This window comes from Myotis daubentonii, chromosome 6 (genome assembly GCF_963259705.1).
Source record: "Myotis daubentonii chromosome 6, mMyoDau2.1, whole genome shotgun sequence".
Taxonomy (NCBI): Eukaryota; Metazoa; Chordata; class Mammalia; order Chiroptera; family Vespertilionidae; genus Myotis; species Myotis daubentonii.
The window spans coordinates 98,013,290-98,031,562 of record NC_081845.1 but is presented as its reverse complement, the minus strand read 5'-3'; the positions used below and the strand labels follow the sequence as shown (position 1 = coordinate 98,031,562).

The window sequence follows — 18,273 nt, the reverse complement described above, 5'->3', positions numbered from 1 at the left end:
CCCAGAACTGCTCCCTCCTTTCTTCCTTTGGGCCTGGAGGGGTCATCACAGACCTGTGGGCACTGGGACGCTGCTTTATTCTTTGTCATTTCTCTCATCTCCACCTAGTTCTTTGTAATTTTCACTTTGTTCAACGCTCCCCAAATTATCCCCATTTGACTGTGCTATGGTTTCCCGCCAGGACCCTGACTGATAGAGACACATTACACAATGTGCTACAAGCTTAGGATTCACTGAAGTTTAAGATTCTCTACAATTTTAAATGGAGGCACTTGAACGAAGTGGGAATGCAAAATGGGGCTATAGAGAGGAATCCCCTGAACCTTGAGAACAGAATTTCACACAGTGAGGCTGAGTTGTGCAATGGGACTAACATTTATTTGGATCTTACATGTGCCACACCTAATACAGCTGTGCTTAATATATTACATTAAGAGATTAGGTATATTTATTTATTTATTTTTTATTTTATTTTTATTTTTTTTTGAGATTAGGTATATTTAAAAGCCAGCAGTGTTCAGCAAAGCTTATGCTATTTCTACTATACCAAAGTTTTCCAAACTTAGGTGTAACTTACCTGCAGAAAAATGCACAAAACTAATCAACAAAATTTTTTTTATTCAAGTGAAATTCACCTAAAATTAACCATTTTAAAGAGAACAATCCAGTGGCATTTAGGACATTCACAATGTGCAATCACCAATTGTCTAAGTCCAAAGCATGCTTACCTGCTCACCACATAAACCTGTGCCCACGAGCAATCACTCTCCATCTCCCTTCCCTCCAGCCCCTGCAACCACCAATCTACTTTTAAAAACACACACATATTTTTATTGATTTCAGCGAGGAAGGGAGAGGGAGAGATAGAAACATCAATGAAGAGAATCATTGATCAGCTGCCTCCTGTACACCCCACACCGGGGGTTGAACCTGCAATCTGGGGATGTGCCTCGGGACCTCCTGGTTCATAGGTCGATGCTCAACCACTGAGCCATGCTGGCCGAGCACCACCAATCTCCTTATCTCCACGGATTTATCTATTCTGGGTATTTTGTAAGTGAAATCAGACCATGTGACCTTTTGTGTCTGGCTTCTTACACGTAACATGCTTTGAAGGTTCATCCTCAGAGCACTGTGGTATAAATCAGTATTTCAATTCTTTTCGTGGCTGAGTAATAATCCATTGTATGGGTATGCCACAATTTGGAACATTTGTTTTTATCTTTTGGCTCTTATGAAAAGAGTTTATTTGAACATTTGTGTACAAGTATTTGTGAACATCTATTTTAATTCAGATATATACCTACAAGTGGAATTGCCGGGTCATTTGGCAATTATATATTTAACTTTTTGAGAAACCATCAAACTGTTTACTACAACGGCTGAACCATTCTATTTTTCTGCCAGCAATGTATAAGGGTTCCAATTTCTCCATATCCTTGTAATTAACCTTTTAAACTTAAATTTAAGGAATGTCATATTAAAAAATAACAACTACGCTGCCCTGGCCAGATGGGTGGAGTGTCATCCTGTACACCAAAAGGTTGTGGGTTCAACCCCCTCCCCCGCCCCTCGGTTGGTTGGGACGTACTGATCAATGTTTCTTTCTCACATGGATGTTTTCACTCTCTCTCTCAAACCAATAGAAAAACATATCCTTGGGTGAGGATAAAAAACAAAAACAAAACATTGCACTACACCATAAGGCACAGAGTGAATATTTATTTATCATAAAGTTTAAGCCTAAGCGCTAATTTGATACATACTGGAAAAGCAGGCCTGAAAAAGTGCAGAGACTTGCTCAAAGTCCAAGCTAAAGGATCTTCTAACAAGATGGGGCCAGGAGAGAGGTAAATCTTTTTGTGGCATTCCATAACCACCCTCAAACTTACTCACTCCAAGCATCCCTTCAAGTTTCTGGCATTGAAATTGTTTCTACTATGTTTTGGAGGATAAGTAAGAATTCCAGTAACAAAGAAAAGTGAGATGGCTTCCGAATGGGAGGCAGGGCACTGAGCAGTAGGTACATGAGTCCACCTAAAGATGAGCACACTTAAGGTACCTGTGGCTCCCAACCTCCCTATCTTTGTTTTCCTATAAGCCTTTTCAGCCCCACCCATGTTTCAAGACAAATCAGATCAGTACACCCCAATCCTTCCTCAAGCCCTAAGTTCTTCTCCCCAGTGTTTTCTGTTTATTGATCTGGGAAGAAAAAGGGTACTGGGGAGGGGTTTTCAGGGGGATGCCATTTCCAAAGTGGAGAGAACGAAGGCCTCTGGCTTGGCTTCCTGCTTCAGCACTCCTGTCAGCAGGAATTCTGGTGAGAGGATGGGCAGCCCAACCCGAAAAGGCGTGGTGCATCGAGGGGCGTCCTGGGAGCATGTGATCACAACTCTCTGAGGCTGGGAGGACACACAGCAGAGGCAGAAAGTCAGGGGAAAAAGAACCCTAGAAGTAGGTTTAGGACCCACTCATCAGTCCAGGCATCACTAAGACAGGAGCTCTGGATACGATGCCACATAAAGTATACTACGCTGTCTGTGATGTGCTCTTGCCAGAAATGTGGAACCTGAATTCATTCAAGCTTTTAAAACTGATTATCGTTTACATGAAATAATAGAAGATAGAGAATAAGGTAAGTGGTACAACCAGGGAGCAAACAGAAGAATCCAGCCTGAGGGACATCTAAAGGACACTGACCTAGTTTCTGCAGAAAGTCACTGGCATAAAAAGGTGGGTGGGCCCTGGCCAGTTTGGTTGAGCGTTGGCCCTAGGACCAAAGGGTCTCGACTGATTCCCAGTCAAGGGTACATACATTGGTTGTGGTTCAATCCCCGGTCCTGGTTGGGGTTCATTCGGGAGGCAACCAATTGATGTGCCATCAATGTTTCTCTCTCTCTCTCCACTCCCCCACCCCCCGCCCTTCCTTTCTTCCTTCCTTCCACTCAATGGAAAAAATATCCAAATATCCCCCGGTGAGGAATAAAAAAAAGGCCGGGCCGATGTGGCTCAGTGATTGATCACTGACCTATTCAATTCCCAGTCAGGGCACATGCCCGGGTTGCTGGCTCAATTCCCAGTGTGGGGCGTGCAGGAGGCAGCCAATCGATGACTCGCTCTAAAAAAATAAGCTATTGCACTAATCCAGGAAATTATACAAAATTAAAAAAGAAAAAAATCAATAAAAACATATTTTAAAAAATAAAATGCAAACTAAAACAAAATCCAGCAGGTATCAGCAGAGCTCCTCTGCCATTCCTATCTCCCTCTCCCTTTTTATAAAAAAATATATTTTATTGATTTTTTACAGAGAGGAAGGGAGAGGGACAGAGAGTTAGAAACATCGATGAGAGAGAAACATCGATCAGCTGCCTCCTGCACACCTACTGGGGATGTGCCCGCAACCAAGGTACATGCCCTCGACCGGAATCGAACCTGGGACCTTTCAGTCCACAGGCCGACGCTCTATCCACTGAGCCAAACTGGTTAGGGCTCCCTCTCCCTTTTTTAAAAAAAATATTATTGATTTCAGAGAGGAAGGGAGAGGGAAAAAGAGATAGAAACATCAATGATGAGAATCATTGACTGGCTGCCTCCTGCATGCCCCACACTGGGGATTGAGCCCGCAACCTGGGAATATGCCCTGACCGGGAACTGAACCCTGACCTCCTGGTTTATAGGTTGATGCTCAACCACTGAGCCTCACTGGCTGGGCTCCTATCCCTTTCTGTACCATAGGTCTTCCCCCAGCCCTCTCACTACAGTGTTCCCATCTGCAGCTCCCCAGATAAAGAACACACTCCCCTGTACCTTGTAGGACCGGGGCATGCTGGGTAGGACAGTGCCTCCGCAGCAGCTGATGATCTCTCCCATCTGAGGTGGTGGTGGCTGGACTCCAGGGGTCACATGAATCTCATAGCCCTAGGAGGAAGGAAATGGTGGAGCCAGTGGAGAGCTGCACTGAAGTCATGCGCTGCTGGGAAACTTCTGGAGGGAGGGCTAGAGCATGCGGAGGAAGACAGTCCCTCACCTCTAGTAGCCTTCGCTCACGAGCCCGGCTCAGGGAGTCACGGAGGCTGAAGCCAAAGTTCTTTTCCTGCTCAGGATCAGTCACCACATAGTCATCCGGGGGCAAGAAGCAACCGGCCTTGCGGGACTAAGGGTGGCAGCAGTCAGTATCAAAGCCTGGCATTTACAGGGGGCTCACAAAGTGTTTTTGAATGAAGGCTTCTGCTCATTCACCCTGGCCTTCCCGCACCCCTCTTCCTCCCGCCACTTTCTCTATTGGTCTGCCACCATCACCTGGCCTCTCACCTGGTACAGCCAGTCCAGGGAGAGGATAGGGATCCCCCGCCCTAGGGCACACAGGAACTTGACTGTCCGGCAGATTCGATCAGTCACCAGGTGGGACGCCTCGGCCACTGAGCTGGCCAGACGTCCCCCCAGGGCCAGCACTGCCTGCTCTCCACGGGCGTCCACCACTCCTGTGAAGAGCACCTGTGGAGCGGATGGGCCTACGTTGGTCACAGCAAGCCTTGCACCAGTGCCTATCTCCCAAGGCCCCAGTCCCCTCCCATCCCCACATCTGCTCCCATGAAGCCCCAGGCCCCTTCTCTCCTACTTTGGGGGCTGCGGACTCATGGTTAGGTTTAGTCCGTCGGAGGCCGCGGACTGGCATTCCTTTGGGCTCTTCCTCAGCCTGGTCTCTCTTTCTCTTGCCTGGTCCTGGCATCACCACATCCTGGAATTGAGAAGGATCCAGGTGGGAACTTCTGAGCCCCCAGCCCCTTCCCAGCTCGCAGCCCCAGCCTTCTCCTTACCTCGTCCTTCCCTGGCTTCTCTGCCTCTTCTTCCTTGAGGACCACTGTCTTCTGAGGGACTTCTCTTCGCAGCCGTTTTGGAAGTGGGGGTGAATCCACAGTATCTGAAGGCTTCTTGTGGTTTTGAAAGGCCTTAGGCTGGGACCCTGGGCTGAACTCATAGCCACCTGTTGCCTCTACCTTTTGGATCTGGAGAGCATGAGTGGGTGCCCCAGGAAGCTGGGCAAAGGCAGGCTCAGGAATGGTCCTAAGGGACTTGGTTGCTCTCACTGCTCCTCGCCTTTGGCTCCTTGAGGACGAGGCGTTAGGTTCAAGGGGTGCAGAGCAGGGTTCATAGACAATGGGAGCTGCGAGGGGCTGCCTAGCGATCCTTGGCCTCCTGCTACAACTGGCTTGAGGGATGGGCTCAGGGGGAATAGGCTGGTCTGTGGGGAAAGGAGACTGGGATTCAGGGATGGTAGGAACTGGCACAGCACTTCTTGTAGACCTCAGTGTCCTGCTCTGACCACCCTGAGCTATGGCCTCGGGGGTGACAGGCTGGTCTGTAGGGGTCGGAGGTTCAAGGTCAGGGGCTGTGGGGACAGTCGGTTCAGGGGTCCTGACAGAGTCCCTGTGTGTCCTGCCCCGAGAAGTGGGCTCAGGGGGGACAGGCTGGTCTGTGGGGACAGTCAGTTCAGGGGTCTTGACAGAGGCCCTGTGTGTCCTGCCCCGCGTGGCCCGAGATGTGGGCTCAGGGGTGACAGGCTGGTCTGTAGGGGTCGGAGGTTCAAGGTCAGGGGCTGTGGGGACAGTCGGTTCAGGGGTCCTGACAGAGGCCCTGTGTGTCCTGCCCCGAGAAGTGGGCTCAGGGGGGACAGGCTGGTCTGTGGGGACAGTCGGTTCAGGGGTCTTGACAGAGGCCCTGTGTGTCCTGCCCCGCGTGGCCCGAGATGTGGGCTCAGGGGTGACAGGCTGGTCTGTAGGGGTCGGAGGTTCAAGGTCAGGGGCTGTGGGGACAGTCGGTTCAGGGGTCTTGACAGAGGCCCTATGTGTCCTGCCCTGAGAAGTGGGCTCAGGGGGGACAGGGTGGTCTGTGGGGACAGTCGGTTCAGGGGTCCTGACAGAGGCCCTATGTGTCCTGCCCTGAGAAGTGGGCTCAGGGGGGACAGGGTGGTCTGTAGAGGTTGGAGGTTCAAGGTCAGGGGCTGTGGGGACAGTCGGTTCAGGGGTCCTGACAGAGGCCCTATGTGTCCTGCCCCGCGTGGCCCGAGATGTGGGCTCGGGGGTGACAGGCTGGTCTGTAGGGGTCGGAGGTTCAAGGTCAGGGGTTGTGGGGACAGTCGGTTCAGGGGTCTTGACAGAGGCCCTATGTGTCCTGCCCTGAGAAGTGGGCTCAGGGGGGACAGGCTGGTCTGTGGGGACAGTCGGTTCAGGGGTCCTGACAGAGGCCCTGTGTGTCCTGCCCCGTGTGGCCCGAGATGTGGGCTCAGAGGGGACAGGCTGGTCTGTGGGGACAGTCGGTTCAGGGGTCTTGACAGAGGCCCTGTGTGTCCTGCCCCGCGTGGCCCGAGATGTGGGCTCAGGGGGGACAGGCTGGTCTGTAGGGGTCGGAGGTTCAAGGTCAGGGGTTGTGGGGACAGTCGGTTCAGGGGTCTTGACAGAGGCCCTATGTGTCCTGCCCTGAGAAGTGGGCTCAGGGGGGACAGGCTGGTCTGTGGGGACAGTCGGTTCAGGGGTCCTGACAGAGGCCCTGTGTGTCCTGCCCCGTGTGGCCCGAGATGTGGGCTCAGAGGGGACAGGCTGGTCTGTGGGGACAGTCGGTTCAGGGGTCTTGACAGAGGCCCTGTGTGTCCTGCCCCGCGTGGCCCGAGATGTGGGCTCAGGGGGGACAGGCTGGTCTGTAGGGGTCGGAGGTTCAAGGTCAGGGGTTGTGGGGACAGTCGGTTCAGGGGTCCTGACAGAGGCCCTGTGTGTCCTGCCCCGTGTGGCCCGAGATGTGGGCTCAGGGGGGACAGGCTGGTCTGTAGGGACAGTCGTTTCAGGGGTCCCGACAGAGGCCCTGTGTGTCCTGCCCCGTGTGGCCCGAGATGTGGGCTCAGGGGGGACAGGCTGGTCTGTGGGGACAGTCGGTTCAGGGGTCTTGACAGAGGCCCTGTGTGTCCTGCCCCGCGTGGCCCGAGATGTGGGCTCAGGGGGGACAGGCTGGTCTGTAGGGACAGTCGTTTCAGGGGTCCCGACAGAGGCCCTGTGTGTCCTGCCCCGCGTGGCCAGAGCTGTGGGCTCAGGGGGGACAGGCTGCTCTCTGGAGGAGGCAGAGTGGAGTTCAGGGGCTACAGAAGCTGGAGAGGGTGTCACCCTGGAGCACCCCTGGGGCCTGCATTTGGATTTTGCATGCAGAGGGTCCAGCTCTGAGGACAAGGAATTCTCCAGAGCTTCCTGACTCCCATTTTGCCTGGAGCTGGGAATGGGCGTCTCTAAAGGTGGAGATGGAGCAAAGAGGGGCTGAGAAGCAAGATGTTTTTGGCTCTGAGGGATGAGGGGGTTTTGGACTGGGGCTGAGGCTTCAGGGACTGCTGGAGGCAGACAAACATCTAGGGATCCTGGATCACCCTGGGGAGAAATAGAAGCCCGTGAGGGAGGGAGAGAGGACTGGACACTGTTCTCAATACTTGTTACAGTGGAAGTACGCTCACTGGCATTTCTCTGTCTCTGACCATCTTCCATTAGACTGGGACTTCTTCCCACAGACCTTTCCCCGTAAGGCCAGGATAGGGCTGTCAATATATGGACGATGGGTGGTTGGGAAAAGAGGGAAGGGACATGAAGAAAGGGATGTTCTTTCTGAGTCAGGGAGAGGGAAACAGCTGGAACAGATAGATTGAAAACAACAGGTGCCAATGTAAAGGGCCAGAAGCCAACTGAGAGTGATGGAAATGACGACAGTGGAGAAGATGGGGCAGAGCAGGTGAAAGCAAGGTCTGGTAAGGGGCAGTGGAGGGGAGGTAGAGAAAGCAGCTCTCACCCTAGAAGCCTTCTCAGCCGGGGACATCTTGCAATTCAGGGGTCCTAGACAGAAAGTAAAGACAAGTGTGGCTGAGGTCCAAGCAGGCAGTTACTTAGGGGTTATCCTAAGGCTTTGTTAACACCTGGGTGGGTCTTAACCTCTGCCTTCACTGACCTCTCTGCTGCCTCCTGGGACTTACCTTCCTCCACCTGACTGGCTCCTAGACGCTATCAGGGCTAATGATAGTCCAAAGGTCCCCTGCCCCTCCTTCAGGGTCCAGTGTTGGACTGGGGGCTGCCCTTTCTGGTCCTGGCTCCCTCTGTCCCCCCTCTCTGTGCGCCTCCTTCCAGTAGTACTTTGGATATGCTGACTTCTAACCTACCTGGCTCACAATCTTTCTCTGGTGCTAGTTTCCCTGCTTCCTTCTTAAATACTTCTCTTGCAAAAGACTGCTTTACCACCTCTTGTAGTTCCTTGGGTGTCTCAATTTCTACCTTCAAACTCTCTCTATCCCTTTCCATACTTGCACTTTCCAGTTTTATTGGACTCTTGTCTCCGAGCGTCTCTAGCTAACACCTGCTTTTGTTCCCTGTCCTTCATCACCCTGGTTAATTCTTCCTCTCCCATCACATCTTCTCTTGACCCTGCTGGTGGCAGTTTTCTAGTTTCCCTCTCTAATGGTTCTCTCTCTGGGGTCACCCTCTCTGCTGCTTCTCTTGGTGTACCCATGCCTTTCTCCGAAGTCTGCAACCCTCCGCCTTGAATCCCCAATGGCTCTGTGTGACATGGCTTTTCCAGATGTTGGTCTTGAGGTGTTGGCCTGGGTGACAAGGGGCAAGATCCATGGGCCTCCAGGTGGGTAGCAATGGGCTGGGTCTCAGAGGCCTCAGATTCTCTTAGACAGAATGGCTGTGTAGGCAAGACTTCCCAAGGCTCATCCAGGGCACCTGGAAGGAGAGAGTGAGAGAGAGGGAGAGAGGGAGAGAGAGGGGGAGAGAGAGAGAGAGAGAGAGAGAGAGAGAGAGAGAGAGAGAGAGAGAGAGGAGGTAACAGGTTGAGAAAGAATTAAGGTAAATTCATGAACAATAAATCTATATGGGCTATTTATAAAACGCTACAAGTAAGGAGGATAGTTGTAACTTTTAATGCTTGTTTCAAAAAGTAAGACCATACTACATATAAAAGCTCTCACAGCAGTCTCTTAAAAACTATGCTAAAGAACGCTTCTTGGTCTTTTGGCTAAGATCAAGTGTAAAAGTTATGCTAGACAAGTTGCTCTATGGGTCTAACTAAATATAACTTTCTTCCCTTAGTAAGATGGAGAAACATCAGCAAAAAAATAAAATAATATGAAAGAAACATGTATAGGGAGAAAACAGGAGGCAAAGTTAGGGGCACAGAGGAGGGGAGTTTCTTATACCTGAGGCCTGGAAGCTGCAATGGGAAGGGCCAGGCTCTTGGGGTGGAGTAAACAGGAAGACCTGGGTGGGCTCATCCTCCATGCTTGGGACTGCTGCACAGGAAAAGGTAGCCTAAGCACAGAACTCCAGGCCATTCTCAGTCCCCTGCCCTGCCTTGGCCAGCCTCACACCCTTCAAGGACCACCAGTGTAATCTCCCTGCTCCTGCTGTGTACAGCATCCCCATGACACAAATGCCCTCACCTTCCAGGCTCTGGTTCTCTCTCTCCACAAAGCACTGGGTAGCTTGTTGGTCTAGATCTTCAGAATCTGGTGGTGGAGAAATACAGAATAAAAAAATCACATCTGACCCATGTCTTACTTTTTCTCTACAATTCTCTCCCCAACTCAAATCCCTACGCAAGACTGAATGTCTGTGTCCCACCCCACATTATTTTTTCTTTTTTTTGTTAATCCTCACCCAAGGATATTTTTCCATTGATTTTTAGAGAGAGTGGAAGGGAGGGGGAGAGACTGAAAGGAACATCGAGGTGAGAGAGACACATTGGTTGGTTGCCTCCCACACAAGCCCTAACCAGGGCCAGAGATTGAGCCTACAACTTAGGTGCATGCCCTTGATTGGAATTGAACTGAGGACCCTTCAGTCCACAGGCTGACACTCTAGCCCAGCCATGGGCAAACTACGGCCCGCGGGCCGCATCCGGCCCGTTTGAAATGAATAAAACTAAAAAAAAAAGACCGTACCCTTTTATGTAATGATGTTTACTTTGAATTTATATTAGTTCACACAAACACTCCATCCATGCTTTTGTTCCGGCCATCCGGTCCAGTTTAAGAACCCATTGTGGCTCTCGAGTCAAAAAGTTTGCCCGCCCCTGCTCTAGCCACTGAGCCAAAGCGGCTAGGACCACACATTCTTTAAAAAAAAAACACCACCAAAACTTTCATTGGTACTTATTTTATGCTAAATTTATTCCCGGGTCTTACGTTTTTGTTTCCTCACTTCCTTCTGGGACATGTTTTTCTCCTGTGCAACCTCTTCTGGTTTAGGAACCATCTGGTCCTTTTCTGAACTGTCTCCTCCAGGTGGCATGGAGAGCTCATGTGGGGGGTAATCCGCCATGATCGCTGCACATTCTATGCCACATCCTGGGGACTTGGTTCACTTGGATGTGCTCAGCGACCAGAGAGTCTACAGCTAAACCCTTAAGTTAAGCTCTCTGCATTTTAAGCGTGTGTAGCAAAAATCAGCACTCTTTTTGGGCCACCGACTCTGTGTCCAGCCCCACTGTCTGGCCTGGGCATACCTACCAGCCTAGGTAGGTATTGTAATGATGGAATGACACCTATTGCTCCTGTAAAGTGACATCCTCAGATACTTGGTGACTTTTTAGACACGCATACCCTTGATGGCCTGGGCAGTTTCACAAGTGTTCTTAAAGAGAACACGAAGATCTGAACCTCTTGATTTGCATGATTTTGTGGGGTTTTCTGGGTCAAGTGAATAGTGAACCATTTTCAGGGGCCACATTTGGCCCCTTTTGGGAAGAGTCCACCCCACATTCTTATTTCTAATATCCCCATGAGATAGTACTAGAAGGCAGGGGCCTTGGGAAGAGATTAGGTCCTCAGGGTGGAGCCCCCATGAATAAGATTAGCGCCCTTATAAAAGAGACCCCAAAGAGCACCCTTGTGCCCTTCTGCCAGTTAAGGATATGGTGAGAAGTGGGCCACCTATGAACAGGAAGCAAGCCCTCACCACACACTGAATCTGCTGGTGCCTTGATCTTAGACTTTCCAGCCTTGAGAATTGTGAGGAATGTTTCCTGTTTACAAGCCATCCCCTCTGGTATTTTGTTGCAGCAGCTTGAATGGATTAAGTCTCCCTGTAAGCTTTCTTTATCTCAGAGATCAAGGAAGGAGAGCAGCCCAGCACTTACCATCATGGCTGTGTCCACAGTCCTTGGTCATGTCCACATGTGGTTCTCCCCCACTTTCTCTGGGGGGCTGGGCTCCCTTTCTCTGTGCCTGGGTGGGTTCCCCTGCAGTACCTGTGTCTACCAAGAGATCTGTTAGGTTCTCCCTTGAGACCAGGAGATGGTCCTGTTCTACTTGTGCTAAAGGTGACCCACCCTGGGCTGCTGCCGCAAGAGCTCTCTCTGGCTGAAGGACAGGCACAACCCACTCTGTCCCAGCATCCCCTTCTGCTGGAAGCTGGCTCTTACACCTGCCACTGCGGAGGATGCACCCTCCGCAGCCTCTGTTCCACAGTACCCACCTGGAGGAGGCCGGGCTTCCTCTCGGCGCAGGGCAGGCAGCTTTGCTGGGCCCCCTCCTGCTTCCACATTTGCTGGATTTGTGCCTGCCACAGGCACCTCATGCTTCTCTGGGAGTGTAACAGCTGGCTCGGGGGAGACTTCCTCCTCCACCTGTGTGTTGATGCCCACTGCGGCAGAGGCCTGGCTTCTCTCCAGGACTCCGGGTGAGCTCTTCTCTTCTTCCACTTCTCTGTCACTGTCCCCGAAAGGAGGCGGGCTTTTGTCTGGCTGAGCTTTGTCTGTGTGACTCTTGGGAACATAGCCTCTCTTTTCTACTGGGAACCCCTCCACCTCCATGTCTGCGTCACTGTCTCTCCCAGTAGAGGTTTGGCTTTGCTCAAGAAAAGCCGGAGGCTGGGCTCTGTCCTCTTCCACATCTGCATCTCTGTTCCAGGCAGTGGCTCGGCTCTCCTTCAGATGCACCAAAGTGAGTGCTGCTGACACTCCTTCCTCATCATCTACATTGCTGCTGCTCACCATGGAGGCTTGGCTTCGCTCCAGAGGGACCGTGAGCGGGGCCTCAGCCTCCTCATCTGTCTCACTGCCAGCCGGGCTCTCGTGAAGATGTGCCAGGTCAGGTCCCCCAGGACTCTCTGCATTAACTCCATGGAAGATCTGCCTTCTTTTCATGGGCACCACAGCTGGGGTCGTGGGAATCCCCTCTTCTTCCACGTCAGTATCACTGTCTATGAAGCCAGAAGGCTGGGCCCTTTCGAGATGGCCCTCAGCTGGCTTTCCGGGAGGCCTGCTCTCATCCTCCACATCTGTCTCACTGTCCTCCCCAGGGGGCGGGCTCCTCTCCAGAATCACCCCATTGCTTGCATCTCTCTTGACTCTTATGTCACTGTTCCTCTCCTGCCCCAAAGGCTGATCCTTTTCAACCTGGATTTCAGCTCTGACAGCCTCAGGCTGCCCTGTCTCTGCGGCAGCTGCGGAGGCCCGCCATGCTGCTGGCGGCTGACTCTCTTCCTCTTCTGTGTCACTGTCCAAGTTGAAGGCAGAAGGTGGCCCAGGACCATCGGGGGCAGAGGAAGGCCCCTCTTCATCACTATACAGGGAGAGAAGAGAAAGAGTTTACAGAATCATTTCCCAGGAAGGGACACCTGACTCAAGTGTGAGCTCCTGGAGAGCAGAAACAAGGTAGTATTTGTTTTTCTATCTCCAGCAATTAGTTCTCCACTTGGAACATCAAAGGTGCTCAATGAAAATTCAGTTAATGAAAGATGACGATTTCCATGATGATTCTCTCTTATAGATGGAACCTTCAGTCCCAAGTTCCTTCTCTTTCTGAAGACTCAGGTGTCTGGCCCTCAACACTCACCTCTCTGGAACCACTGTTGCCAAAAGGGAGGACATGGTCCTTGGTTCATTCACCACATACCTTTCAGAAAGAGGATCTGCCAAGAGTAGAAAGAAGTTGACAGTTTTACGTTCACCAGCCCGTCTCCTTGCCCACCCTCCCAAATACATACACTTACCTACTTCCTCTTCTGAGTCCTCAGCCAATAGGATCCCCCAGGGTTGAGTTCCTCCCTGTACCCTGGGTGTCTCCTCTACAGTTAGGGGGCCCCGGGAGACGAAGGGCAGGGAGACATCCAGGCGATGGTACTGGCAGGGCAAGTCAGCAAAGACAACCAGCTCCTGGTCCCTCAGACGATGACTCACCCCAGGGCTCAGGAACTTAGGAGGCCTCAGGATTTGAGTACCATTGAGGCTCCCACAATCCCAGAGGACAGGTGCCTTGTCCCAGGCCAAGATTTCAATCACTGCATGTTGCTTGGAGATGGATGGAAAGGGCAGGGCCACAGAGCAATCAGGCATTCGGCCTACCACGTTTTTCCCGAGGTAGAGTGGGAAATCTAAGAATTAGAGGGTAGATAGGTTCCAGGCCACATTCCTGGCCTGCTACTGGGAAAATTTCTGGTTAAGTACCCAACTACCCATTCAAGGTCCTCACACGCAATAGAAAAATAAAAGGCCCTAGGACATCTAAGTATTGAAGATTATATGCAATACATTCTTCATAGGCAACACTCCACCCATCCATACTGGATTTTTTCTATTGTGATAAAATAAACATAAAATATAGCACTGTAACCCTTTTTAAGTGTACAGTAAAACCATCCCAAGTCCAGGGCTCTTGCCTGGAACAAGTCAATTAGCCCCCTCTTTTCCATTCCCAGTAAAACATTTTTTCAGATCTCCTTGAAAACAAGTTTTCCCTGGCTGGTGTTTCTCAGTGGTTAGAGTGCTGGCCTATGCACAAAAGGTTGTGGGTTTGATTCCGTGAAGGGCATGTACCTGGGTTGCAGGTTCGATCCCAGGCCCCAGTCAGGGCACATGCGAGAGGCAACAAACTGATGTTCTCTCTCACATGAATGTTTCTCTTTCCTTCTCTCCTCTCTAAAAATTAATGGAGCCTGGCTGGTGTGTTCAGTGGTTGAGCATCAACCCATGAACCAGGAGGTCACGGTTCCATTCCCAGCAGGGCACATGCCTGGGTTTCAGGCTTGATCCACAGAAGGGGGCATGCAGGAGGCAGCTGTTCGATGATTCTCTCTTGTAATTGATGTCTCTCTCTCCCTCTTCTTTCCTCTCTCTGAAGTCAATAAAAACATGTTTTTAAAAAATTACTAAAACCAATGGAAAAAATATTTTCAGGTGAAGATTAACAAAATGTATACGTAAGTTTCTTAGAACCCTCCAACTCCCTCCCCACAGAATTGCCCACACTAGTGCTTCAGCATCACTATCCCGACCTTTTTCTGGTCCGTGGGCACTACTGAAGACATGCAGTCGCCCTAGGGGCTCCAGGCTACACCCCAAGGAGTCACTGGGTCTCTCTGTCTCCTCCTCTTCTTCAACCTCCCAGTTAACAGCCTGAGTGTCCTCCATGACCTGGGAAGGAAACACATTATCATCTCTATCATTGTTCACACAGTCTGAGAGAGGAGACTCACAACTAGGGGTAAACCTGGATATTTATTCAGTTTGATGCTTCTCTTTGTGCCAAGCATTCTGTTGTTATCCTTCTAAAGCACTGAAAAAATATTTCTGACCAGAGCATGGAATAAGAAATAAGTATCATAAGGTCCCAAGTTCACAAGTAAATATTCCTCAACTTACAATGTAGTTACATCCCGATAAATCCCTCATAAATTGAAACTACTGTAAGATGAAAATGCATTTAATACACCATAGCATAGCCTAGCCAACCTTAAACATGCTGGGAACACTAACATTAGCCTACAGTTGAGCAAAATCATCCACTACAGAGCCTATTCTATAATAGAGGGTTGAATATCTAATGTAATACATTATGTATGCCACTTTTACAATATTGTAAAAAAGTCATAGCTTAGAGAATATGTGTACACATATTTATATAGACACATTTATATAGACAGCTGTTTTGAGAAACAATGCTCAGCCTTGCTATATGTAATAGTTTTCGTTGTTTTTGTTTTTAAATGCGATTTGCAATCCCTAAATTGACTTCAATATCCACCATTTCAGAGGGAGTTAACTTTTGCCAAGCATCACCTACATGTTGGGCATTGTGTTATGCGTCAGGCATAGTAGCCACGTGAGGCAGGCCTTTAGGAAACCAAGGCTAAAAATATTAAATTCTTTGCTCAGGATAACACAGCAGGTAGTGTCAAGGACGGGACTAAGTATGTGTCTGGCTGCAACGCCCGTGCTTGGTGCTGAGACTAAACGGACTCATTTAATCGTCTGAATCTGTAAAGTTTTATTATCATGTCCTATTTGATAAAGAATCGCAACACAGCCCTGCGGGTGGCTCGGTTGGCTAGAGCATCATCCTGATAGGCCAAGGTTTTGAGTTCGATCCCTGGCCAGGGCACACACAAGAATCAACCCACGGTGCACAAATAAGCGGGACAACAAATCGATGTGTCTCTCTCAAATCAATTTAAAAAATACAAAGAAAAGAAAGAGCCCCGGCCAATTTGTTCAGTGGCTGGCGCGTTGGCCCACACACCAAAGGCCCCTGGTTTGATCCCGGCGGGGCGGGCAGAGCGGGAAGCAGCCAATCGAGGTGTCTCCCCCCCTCCCCCCACTCTGTCTGAAAAAAAAAAAAAAAAAAAAAAGACGCTGAAACACAGATGGGTAAGGAACTTGCCCAAGAGCACCCGGCCGTCTCTCCTGTTTAATATTCTCTAATGGCTTTCCATGTCCTCAGGGTAAAATGGCATGTAAGCTCCTTAGCGGGAGCCACCGTGACCGAAGCCTGTGTCCCCGCCACGTGCGGCTCCCGGTCCCTGAGCACGGCCCGCCGGCCCGACTGCGCGCCTCGCCCCGCGCTTTCCAGCCCGGCCCCTCCGACCAGCGCACCGCCGCCGGCGGCCCGACCGCTGCGCGCAGGGCGCGAGGACTTCTAGTCACTAGCGCTCCCGGTCCTCGCAGCGGGCGGCCGCTGCCTCCGCCCGGGGCCGGGCCCGCGGGACTGTCTCTCCCTCCGGGTCCATCCTCTACGCTCACCAGGACTTACCGCGCACCTGGCGCCGTTCGAACTATTAGAGACAGTCATGAACCGAACAGCGACTAGCCCTGCCCTCCTGGCGTCACAGCGCCGAGGCTAGCGGCGGAAGAACAGTGAGAGGAGCCGGGGCGGACTTCACTGAGAGAGATGCCACCCTAGGGAGAAGCCGCTGACAGGGACAGGCGGGCTCCCACCCACCCGCCGCCCTCCGGGCCCGTCTCCCTGCGCCCGCACCCCCAGCTCGGGGCCGGGCGTCGGGCCAGGATGAGTATTACAACCCCACCAGCAACTTCCAAGGATCCTCCGCCCAGTCGCACCAAACCACACCCCTCCCGCCCCCGGAGAAACAAGATGGCACCGGGCAGGGGCGGGCTCGGCCCCCAGAACTCACCCGCGGTGAGACCCGCGCGCGCCACCAGTAACGGCCGCGACGCGGTGGCGCGAGCGCTCCCGCCGAGCCGAGCCGGTCCGCTGATTGGTTCCAGTCGCTGTCTTTCACAGCCCGCTGCGAGCCGATTGACACAGCCCAGGCGGAGGCCCCGCCCCACCCCGCCCCTACCGCTCTCAGGGGCGGCTCTCCCGGGGCCGGAAACCCGCTGTGAGAGGCGAGGCCGCCGCGCGCGTTCGGAAGAGCGCCCCTCGATTGGGCAGGTCCAGGAGCCACCCCGGCCGCGTCACCGCCCGCCGCCCATTCCCGCGCAGACACCCAAACCACGACCACAGAGTCTCGCTGCGGGCGGCGCCTAGAGCGGCTCCTGCCAAGGCCTCCCAGACCTGGTGGTTGCTGACTCAGGGAAATGGAACTGAGCTGCTGTCGTGGCCGGAGGCTGCAGTTTGGAGAACAGCCCGCAGGCGTGGCGCTTGAGGACTCCTCACTGCAATGGAAGTTCATTTCCTTTTGATTTGCTTGTGTGGAAGTCATGTCATTTCCTCCCTGAGAATATAGCCCTGATGGATATTTTAGATCGTTTACCTAAAGCAAAGATCCCTAGGCCAACAGAGGGAACCCTTTTTGCTACCCTCTCAAGGCTGAACGAGGTATTTCAAGGAATGAAGAAAGGATAAAACAATTTATTTCATTATCTCATACTAAGACAGGCAAGAAGAGGATAGTAAAATTTGACATGTGTATAATGTAGAACGTCCTTTTCCATTCGCTATCTCACTTCATTCTGACCACAACTATCAAATACAGAAGTAGATTTTACAGAGAAATTGAAGCTCTGCTACGTTCAATGACGTGGCTGGGTTTCTACAGCTCATATAATAAGGTAAGGACTAATTGAAACCAGTCCTTTCATTCTAAATTCTAAACTCTCTCCACTATCACAAAAGAACCACTTTCATTGTGATTATGCCCCAAAACATTCTATTTTAAGTGGGTAGAGGGGTCTTCTTACACAATTGGATGTTCTTTTATTTATGACTGAGAGATGTGTATTGACTCCAAGAAGTAACGATGATGACCTTGATATCACGTGTCCTCTGTTATAGTGCTTACTATACTCTATTCTTTGTCCACTTTTCACCCGATTGCAAGGTCCTGGAGGCCAGGGGCTAATTCCTAATCATTTTTGTATCCCTTGCTCCTGGCCTGGGGGACACTCAGAATCTACCAAGTGAGTTAATCCGGGAGAAAAAGCTTGGAACTTTGATTTGAACCCATCCAATTTTCTCCCGTGAATACCCTCTCCCCATTTTGAAATTTATATCCTGAGGCTCTTGAAACCCGCGAACTGAAAAACCACGGACTTCAAAGTGTGGAAAGGCAGGCTGGAAAGAATGAAATTCTGGCAGGCAGCTCACCCCATGGCTCTGTGTTTGACAAAACCACGGAGTCTCCAACGCTGCTCTAAGGCCCAGATGTCCTACGTGGACGGAGACTTCTGGCTTCCCAGATCCGGATATGAGCTTTTCTCAACCATTCGTTTATTCTTTGAACATACCCTCCAGACAATTACATCTCTATCCTGTAAAAGCCCTTGCTGCAATTTTGTTTCTCTTTCTAAATGTTATCGTTAGAAAACTCCCGAGGAAATAGCAGGAAGGCAATCCCCTCCTGCTGGAGGTATCTGGGGGAGCAGCGGCCTAGCGTTCATGTCTCGGGTCACCCAAGGGCCAGTTGTTAGACAGCAGAGCCGAGGGCCGGTGCTCCCGCTTTCGCTGAGCTCAGCAGCCCCGTCTTCCCCAGAGCTACCGCAGCGGGGAGCTTTCAGGGCGTGGCCACC

At 51.3% G+C, this 18,273-nt stretch overlaps 1 protein-coding gene across 1 annotated transcript; it reads right to left on the bottom strand.

Annotated features, from left to right (window-relative positions):
* Nucleotides 1–1,702: 1,702 nt before the first annotated feature.
* On the bottom strand, nt 1,703–16,322 carry MDC1 (mediator of DNA damage checkpoint 1). Its single transcript, XM_059702140.1, is given in 16 exon segments — nt 1,703–2,402; nt 3,811–3,921; nt 4,031–4,156; nt 4,315–4,497; nt 4,622–4,741; nt 4,821–7,409; nt 7,822–7,865; nt 8,529–8,750; nt 9,224–9,316; nt 9,467–9,532; nt 11,164–11,448; nt 11,451–12,589; nt 12,863–12,938; nt 13,020–13,400; nt 14,301–14,439; nt 16,055–16,322. Coding segments are annotated over 16 exon segments (5,781 nt in total). The 5' UTR covers nt 16,094–16,322; the 3' UTR covers nt 1,703–2,234.
* Nucleotides 16,323–18,273: the final 1,951 nt, after the last annotated feature.